The sequence below is a fragment of the Myripristis murdjan genome, chromosome 5, assembly GCF_902150065.1.
Source record: "Myripristis murdjan chromosome 5, fMyrMur1.1, whole genome shotgun sequence".
NCBI lineage: Eukaryota > Metazoa > Chordata > Actinopteri > Holocentriformes > Holocentridae > Myripristis > Myripristis murdjan.
The window spans coordinates 38,170,688-38,180,102 of NC_043984.1; the positions used below are offsets into that span (position 1 = coordinate 38,170,688).

The window sequence follows — 9,415 nt, forward strand, 5'->3', positions numbered from 1 at the left end:
CCTATCTATGTCTCCTTGTCTCTTCATCTCCTCATTTCCTTGTCTCCTTGTCTCCTTGCTGTGTAATCGGCCCGTCTGATTGGCTAACACCGTCTCCTCTTCTCCTCCCTCCTCCCCTTGTCTTGTCGTCTCCTCTCCTTGTCTCCTCCTCTCGTCTCCTTGTGTCCTTGTGTCCTTGCTGTGTAATCGGCTCGTCTGATTGGATAACACCGTCTCCTCTCTCTCCCGCTCTGTCTCCATAGAGCATGCTCCATTCTGACCTGTTGCTGGGTAAAGTAAACCACTGATGATGATGATGATGATGATGATGATGAAGGTCTTGTGTTGTTTAAAGCTGTCGTACACCCTGGCCTCCCAGCATGCACCTGGCCAAGTTCAGCGTCCTGAACCACAGAGCGATGTGATGCATTTCCTGTTGGACAGGATGCAGGGGGCGGGGCATAATGTGGGCGGGATCAGTGTAAACCAATGAGAGGTCGGTTTAGGAGCTACAAAAACAAAACAAAAAACAAACAAAGACGTTCATGTCTTTTTTCTGTCGTGTGTCTCGGCTCGGCTCATTGGTCACGAGGAAGCTGTTGACCCTTTGAAACCCAAACAAATTCACTGGAGTTCTTTCAGAAACATGCAGGGAAAAAGATTAGAAAATTAGAACAAAAATGACCAGACTATTAGCAAAACATTAGAGGGAAAAAAAATCACAAAAATTATGAAAAAATGACCAGAAAAATTGCATCTGAATTTCTTGAAAAAGTAAAAAAAAAAAAAAAAAAAAAAAACTAGAAGCATTTACACATCACTGATCTGACATGTGGATTTGTCATTTTAGTCCTTTTTTTTTTCTTGTAACTTTTTTGAAATATTTTCTTTAAATGTTCAGATAACTTTTTTTTTTTTTTTTTGCTAATTTTCTGGTAATTTTTTGCTAATTAACTAATCACCTTTTCCCCATGTTTTTGAAAGAAATCAAGTAAATTTGCTCGGGTTTCAAAAAGTTAAAGAGTAATAAAAAACAGTTTCTATCTTCCTGTGGCAGCCTGGAGAACAGGGAGTATGCACAGCTTTAAAAAAAAAAAAAAATACAATTTAAAAAAACTTCACAATCTGCAATGAGTCCCAGATCATTGGAGGTTGTGATGCGTCCGTCTGTCCGTCTGTCTGCCAGCGAGCCACTCCACCTGTTTCTTTCTTTTGCCTGTCTTTCTCTGTCAGGGTTTTTTGTTGCTGTTGTCTGTCTGCCTGTCTGTCTGCCTGTCTGTCTGTGGTGGTGTCTGTGTGTGAAACAAAGATCTCAGCATCGTAAAGCTCGGCTGGACAGAAAACGGTTTGCGTTGCTTTAAATGCTTGTGAAAAGCGTCTGAGTGCAGCCGCTCAAGCATTGGGAAAAAGAAATCTGACGTCCATCCAGGTTTGAAAGGGTTAAACCTCGGCTGGACAGACAGGTTTGCGTCGCTTTAAATGTGCAGCTCATATAAAATATTATTTATTTATTTATTTATTCATGCGAGCATTTCTTTTGTTGCTTTTTCTGCCAAGAGAGCGAGCGAACAGGACGCTGCACGCTCAGGTGCTGCGTCCTCGTCTCGGTCGCCATGACGCCCAGCGTTCACCTGGGACACGCCCACATTCAAACCCAACAGAAACAACTCAAACCAACAACGAAAAACTGCTGCACAGACACCGTTTGGATTTCCACACTTAATATTTCATCACCTGATGGCCTGAACGTGGACTTTGATGTCCAACCTCTCTGATGGTCTTTGTCCCATGTGGAGATCCGCCCTGTCATCGGCCTGCTTTTATTGCTTGTTTTTTTTTTTTAGTCTTTTTTTTTTTTTAGTTTTTTAGTCAGGCCTGTGAGGACACCATTACAACAGTCCATCCTGCTGAAAATCACTGCATGAGTAGGTTTTTCTGACAGAAATCCTGTAATTCTTGCTGTGGTGACTGTCTTGATGAGTCCAAAACATCACCAAGATTTCCCACCTGTTTTGTTGATTTCAGTGTCACGTATTCAAGGTGAGCACTGACTTTTAATCTTTCTTCTTTTGGGCCAGAAACAATTTTTTCCATTTTTTGGCTGTCTTCAAAATTCTGGCCCATCCACTCACTGATGCGGTCAAAGCGCTGAGTGGATGTGAGGGACTGCGGTCACCTGGTGACACCGTGACGTACAGCCGTGTGTCATCTGCATGACGACGGTCAGAGATGTTATAATAATCTGTAATCTGAGCGAGGGGGAGCATGGATGTGTTGAACAGAGGAGGCCCGAGTATGGACCCTTGAGGAACTCCACGTGATTTTTTTGTTCACTTGGATTCATATGTAGTTCCAGAAAGCCCCGCCCACTTTTCCAGTCCATCCAGCAGTATCTTAAAGTCCACCGCGGCGAGCGCGGCGCTGAGATCCAGGAATGTTTCTGTAACGACGTGCAGTCTCCGAGCTGTGATGTGATGTGGACAGAAACCGGCTGTTTGATAAGGGCCTGTAGTTCTTTATTACTGATTTTTTTTTTAAAACCTGACTGAGGAGACCTGCTGACGGTCTGGAGTCCATCTGATGCAGGTAAAAGGTCTTTCCGGAGGCTGGCAGGCAGCAGGTGGCAGCTCTCAGGTGTTGAACAGTTTGTGTCCCGGCTGCTCGATCCAGGGCCTGAAAATGTGCCAAGTCATCACGAGGAGTGTCGTGCAGTTACAGCCCGTCGCTCTTATCTTATCTCTTATTAGTACTCTCAGAGAAAAGAGGCTGCCTTGCTCTTTTTGTTCCAAGTTGTAGATGTGAAGTTTTCTTTTTGTCGATGTCATGAACCTGGAGTTTGGTTTTTCACCGCCTGCGCTCTGCCTGTCTTGTTTGGATGGAAACCCGACGAGTGTCTTCTTGATTTTCTGTGTATCTTTAAACTGTCGGTCAGCAACTAAATATTTTTTAGATTTTGCACATTTGGATTTGTGGACGCAGTGTGTTGCGAACTTTGTGACTTACGTACATTCGTATTTGCGGGTGACTTTATGAGGAACTACTTTTCTCTGTGGAGGATTACGCCCAGTGTTGGGTGTCCCGGGCCTCTGGCATGTGTTTAGAAGGCCCGCCGTGGTGGAACCAGCAGAACCAGCGCCACGCACAAATTTAAACACTGAGCTCTGGAAATAATCCCAGAGCTTTTTGAGTGGCCCTGAAGCTCTTCTCTATGTGGTGCTCTTGAGAAAATTCACTTCATTTTATTTTTATTTTTATTTTTATTTTTTGGGTGTGGGGTTACTGATTTTTTTTTTTTTTCTGTAAATTTTGTTGTAACGTTGTACTAATTTCTTACTAAGTTTTGGGCTGCTTGTTCCTGCTAATTTGCTCATCATAAGATATGCCTTTATTTATCCCACAATGGGCAAATTCACTCATCTTTTTTCCATGTTTCGGACACATCAAGTGAATTTGTTCGGGTTTGGGAGGCGTTGGGCAAGTTAGCAAAAGTGCCTGAACATTAGTAAAAAATTTGCAGAAATTATCAAAACAAACTACAAGAAATTTACTAGAAACTTAGCACAAAAAACTGAAAGTTAAAAAAAAAAAACAAGAAAACTATATACATATATATACATATGTGTAATTATGAAAATGATATTTAAGTGTCAGGCCAGTGATGCTGGGTTGATGTTGATGTTGTCATGTTTAGGTGCTGCTGAACTTTCTTTCACAAACATTTGAAAAAGTTTTCTCCCAGAATCCTCTCTGTCGTACCAGTCGCTGTTTTTCGACACAGGAATGTTGAATGTTGAGTCCAGCGTGGACTAGAGCGCATGTCTGAGTCTGAGCCCGACCCGAGCTCGTCCTCCGTCTCCAGGTCACACTTACCTGCGTGTTGCCTTCAGTCTCGTCACGTAAACTCCAGCACTGTACAAGCAGCTGCCCAGAACAGACAGCAGCTCCGTCGTTTTTCACTAAAATAACGGCGAGGTGACCAAACCCGAACATAATTTCTAGGGCTGCAGTCTGTCAGTCGACTGTCGATTTATTGATCGATACGTTCTTGGTCGACCAAAATCTGATTGGTCAATTATTATTAATTTTCTCAGGAGTAAAGCACTAAGTGCTGATGGGGGTGTTTTCAGAACAGCCTGTTTCCCTGGTAACAGTCTGTCTTCAGAACACCCCCCTTGTTCTCACAGTTTTGGATTAGCCCAACCCACTGGAGACAGACAGGTGGGCCTGTATGTCTGAACTGAAGGAAAAATGAGGCCTGGTTTTCTGAATATTTGCTTAATTAAGAACGTTTAATGAACATTTAGTCCTCTACCATGTCAAAGACGTCGTCAGTGTGGCAGCATTTTACCAAAATAGATGGAAAAAAAAGTCGAATGCAAACTTTGCAAACAACAGTTTGTGTATCACAGCTCAACAACCAACATGGCACATCACCTAAACACGGTAAGCTAACATGTCTGTGTTAGGTTGCTCTGTCAGTTTGGAGTATAAACATATCAGAATTGGCATATTTCAAAGTTTTAGTCTAATAATCGTTTTATAACTGCAGGCGCACACACCCGCAACGACAGTAGCTTGACATAGGACTATTTTCAGAAATCATAAGCTGTGATGTTGCAGGTGGACGTGATGCAGCGTGTCAGAGCCGAGCGACTCCAGTGTGTCATTCAGTGCAAAATAATGAGGTCAAAAATGATTTAATATACTGCAAATACTAGCTGTTCATGTTTATTTATAATTCATTTAGGCGGACAAGCCTACCAGGTAGGCCACTGCCCAGTGAATTAATCTAAAAATAGTAACTTTTTTTTGTATTCCCGATTAGTCGACTTTTGGTCAAAATTTCAGGATTTTAGTTGACCAAGATGTTCTTTGGTGACTACAGGCCTAATAATTTCTAAATTTCTGTCCAAACCAGGTCGACGTGTGGACGCCACGTCTCCAAAGTGCTGTTGGAAACACAGCTGTCTGAAGAGCACATGGAGCAAACAAAACAAAAACATTTGCTGCCACATGTAATGAAAGTCAGTTTGTCCTCTGAATATTTCTGGTGACATTTCAGACGTGTTATGACGAGGAAATCCCTTTTTTTTTTCTTTTCTTTTTTTTTTTTTTTGGCTTTTTCCTGGTTTGGGGCGGGCGGCAGGGAACGCCGGCTGCTTTCTGATCCCGTCTGAAATGATCCCAAACGAGGCGGAGCACGGCCCGTGGCTCCTGCGGCGACGCTCTGTCAGTGCTGGACGTGCAAAGAGGATTTTTTGTTTGTTTGTTTGTTTTTGCTGTTAGTTTTTGCTGAGTCAGACAGGAAGTGGAGTGCATGTTGCTCCTCCTCCTGTAAACACTGAGAATCTCTCTGAGCACACAGGACAGACAGGAAGCAGTGACTGTACGTATCCCTCCACACATGAGGAGTATAGTCCCAGTGTGACATTTCCCCCCTTGTTTGTTTGTTTGTTTGTTTGTTTGTTTGTTTGTTTGTTGTTCTGAATCGCCGGTCGGAGCAGAGCGGGACAGAGAAGCTGCAGGTTGTTGAAGCTCAGCGCTGCGTCAGTGCTGTTCAGAGTGTGGCCCTGGGACCTCCAGGGGCCCTCGGGGGTCTTCCAGGGGTCCCTCAGCAAAACGAGCCTCAGCGTCACTGACTGACCTGCAGATCATTTTAGTCACAAAGGATAGTTTTGTTGTCATTTTTTTTAAATTTGCAGTTTTTTGCCTTATTTTCTGGTGTTTGTTTTGATAATTTCTATTTCTATTATTATCATTATCATCATCATCATTATAATTCTTATTATTATTATAACTGTTGTTGTTATATTTTGTTTTTGTGTTTTTTTTTTTAGTAGTGTTTTTTTTCCATCATTTTTCTCCCTGCATGTTTCTGAAAGAAATCAAAAGAATTTGCTCGGTCAGAAAGCCTCCCGTTTTTCTCCCAGAATCCTCTCCTCTCACCTCGGGCCCAGTCACCCCACAACAACCTAACATCACTTCCTGAGACGAGCCGCTTCAGGACGTGTTTTGAACGTGGCTGAGGTCACGGGGTCAGGGGTCACGGGGTCAGGAGGTGGCTGCAGGCGCTCAGTCAGTGGCAGTGTGTGTGTGTGTGTGTGTGTGTGTTGGAGGTGGAGCCGCTCACACACAGCATCTTCCATCTTCCTCTGAGAGGGAGGAGCCGCCTGGCGCTCACACAAACTCACACAAACTCACTGAAATATCAGGATTTGTTTGTTTGACTGTTTTCACCACGGGATGCGTTCAAAAAAAAAAAAACGTTAAAAAAAAACAAAATCGATTCATTACCCCCGACCACAAGTATTTTTCATGTTTTGCCGCTCCAGCTTCACACAGAAATGATGTGGAAGGTGTTTCCTGCAGCGTCCAGGTGAGGCTCCACCTCAGAGAGAGGTTGAGGTGTTTGCTGCGAGCGGCCGGGACGTCCCGCCGGCGTGTTCGGTGTTCTCACTCCTCTGTCTCTGCTCTGATCCACACAGGAGTCCAGCCTGCACCTCCTCCTCCTCCTCCTCCTCCTCCTCCTCCTCCTCCTCCTCCCTCCGCCCAGCCTGACTCCTCCCTCGCTCCTCCTCCTCCGGCCTCCTCTGACGGGGAGGGGGGGGGGCCGCGCCGCCCTGCTCAGCTCCATCCAGACCTTCAGCAAAGGCAAACTGAGGAGGGCCGAGACCGCCGACCGCAGCACGCCCGTCATCTGACCCCACAACCGTCACCGTAGCAACCCCACCGACTGTGTCGCCGCAGCAACCGCTGTTGTCGTCTGGACCGATGACGACCTTTTTTTCCGGAGCGACGCCGCAGCGATCCGACCCGACGGCGACTACAGCGCTCCTGCCCGGGGCGGGGACACAGAACTCAACAAAACAAAACTGTTCAAGTGCCGCTTTTATTTTTGTTTGTTTCTTTTTGCTTTTGAAGCTTTTTTCTGCTTTCAGATCTTCAGAATCCGTCGCTGCGTGGAGAGGGACCGGAGCGTCTTCTTCTCCGGGAAACTCAAACCGTCTGTTCAGCTTCAAAACCGTCAAAGTGGCTGTTGGATTTTAGATTTGACACCAGCCACTGTGGAAACTCCCCGGCCCAAACCTCTCGCCCCCCTGAACCTCCTGTGGCATGCTGGGACGTCCCGCCGCCCCTCTGACCTTCTGTCAGGTGAAACGACATCAGGAGGCGGCGTGGAGTCGCCGCGCTGACGGGACGAAACCGTCACCGCGTTTTCCACGCTCGCAGGTTTGATCCCGTCCTGCTGCGGGACGGTGGCCGCCGGGCCGGCCTGACCACCGCAGGGTCCCACGCGTCCTGGAAAACCTGGAACACCTTGAACCTTAGAGACAGGAAAACTCCCAAACTGCTAAAAGGTCCTGGAGATGTCGGTGCGGTCCTGGAGTTTGGGCGCTCCCATGTTCAGGTGTTTTCCTCAGCTCCTGTCGCCCCGTCAGGGTCACAGGCTCAGAGGCACAAAGGCAGCACTCTGAGCAACAAGGTGTTTACATGTAAACAACATGTTGTTTACACTTTGTTAGCGTGTTCACGTATTCATTTTTTGGTTTTTACATGTAAACATGTTGGACCACGCACAAACGGGACCTGAGGCGGCGGCCTGACGGGACCCGGGGCTGCTGGTCCGAGCGGGAGCCCCGTCTCACCTGAGCCCCTCCTGAAGGAAACACCTGAACATCGGCCCACGCTTCTACCCACAATGCCTTGTGTTTGAGCTGGTTGGATTCTCTGAGACGTTCCTCAGGACAGAGCAGCTGAGCGCAGGCAGGGGGCGCCGCAGAGCCCGGACCCTCTGAGACAAACCTGAAGCCTGTCCTCTGGTGTTGTAGCGTGTGTGTGTGTGTGTGTGTGTGTGTGTGCGCTGCAGCTCTGTGTTTGTTGTCTCCCTTCACTTCCACAGCAGAGCAGCAACAAGTCGTACCTGTTCCTCCTATTTTTAAAGGAAAGTAAACGTGTCATTGGTCCGTTGGGACGCGTCTGCAGTGTTTTTCCTGTAGTTTAGTGTTCGTGTGGTTCTGCTGCTCTTATTAATTGGCATCAAACAAACAGAAATGTCCTCCTCTCGTCCTGAATCCATGCTGGAGCAATTCATTGGTTTTTGTTTTTTGTTTTTTTTAATTGAATGAAGCTGAAGCACAATTTGAAAGCAGCTGCTGGTGATTTGAAAATCCTTTTTAACGGCGTGAACGAGCGCCTGAGAGGACGATGTGGACGCTGGTCCCTGTGGTGGAGACGCAGACGGTTCCTCAAAGCGTTCCTGGTCCCTGTGGTGGAGACGCAGACGGTTTCCTCAAAGCTGCCTGGTCCCTGTGGTGGGAGACGCAGACGGTTCCTCAAAGGGTTCCCTGGTCCCTGTGGTGGAGACGCAGGCGGTTCCTCAAAGGGTTCCTGCTCCCTGTGGTGGAGACGCAGACGGTTCCTCAAAGGGTTCCTGCTCCCTGTGGTGGAGACGCAGGCGGTTCCTCAAAGGGTTCCTGGTTCCTGTGTTTGAAACGGGCCTTTATTGGTGCTTTTCCTCGAGCACCTACTCGGCTCCACTCTACTCGGTTTGAGAGCTTTTCCATCAGGTGGTAGTTCCTGGTACCAGGTCCCATTTAGGACCTACTAGGCGATTATGGCAAAAATCAAAATCACGATTAATTGAACATTTTACCTCGATTAGATTAATGAGCGATTAACGGACACTCGACGTAACGCGCACGCCGTTCCCACGCAGACGGTGTGCGCTCGGTATGCCTCTGCGGTAAACGCTAAGCAATTCTCCACCAAAACGCTATGGGGCGTGTTTTTTTTCCTGCAGACCTCCAGACCCTGTGGCGTTCGGTCGCTCCTCTTCCTGTTGTTTTGCCGGCAGCTCCATTTTTAAAAGGAGCAGCAGATCCAGATCCAGCAGGATCCAAACTTTCCAAACAATTTGAAACCAGCCGACGAGTCGAGATGCGATCACAGCAGCAGCTCTTTTAAAAACGACGCTGCCGGCACAACAACAGGACGTGACGCCGGAGGGGCGAAATGCCGGAAATGCTGTAGCTCGGCGGACCAATCACAGCTCTTGTTGTCAGCGGGGGGGGGGTGGGGGTGGGGGGTCTGTGTAGTTACAGTTTTCGGAGGCAAGGCTCTGCAGCGGTCGCACAACCCCCGTAAGCTTCACATACGCAGAACCATAACCCGGCCTTAATCCAGCCTAAGGGGGGGGTGGGGGGGGTAACCAAAACAACCGACGTGGGCAGGATTACGTCGGTTAGAGGCCCGAAATGTCGGTTTCGATTATTTTTCGATTAATTGCCCAGCCCTAGGACGACTCGGCCGGCATTTCTAAAGGAAAACGTCACAGCGACCGGGCGCGTTGATCATCACTGAAGTTGGCAAAGTCGGAAAATGACAAGCAAACCGGCGCCGCGGTCAGATGAAGAGGTGGAGACTTTTCTGTGCTTGG

At 47.3% G+C, this 9,415-nt stretch overlaps 1 protein-coding gene across 1 annotated transcript in view; it reads left to right on the forward strand.

Moving 5' to 3' along the window:
- Positions 1–8,273, forward strand: part of pxk (PX domain containing serine/threonine kinase) — a 27,285-nt gene extending 19,012 nt beyond the window's left edge. Inside the window, 2 exon segments of the mRNA XM_030051254.1 lie at positions 6,465–6,522; positions 6,524–8,273. Coding sequence (XP_029907114.1) covers positions 6,465–6,522; positions 6,524–6,680 — 215 coding nt within the window. The 3' untranslated portion in view covers positions 6,681–8,273.
- Positions 8,274–9,415: the final 1,142 nt, after the last annotated feature.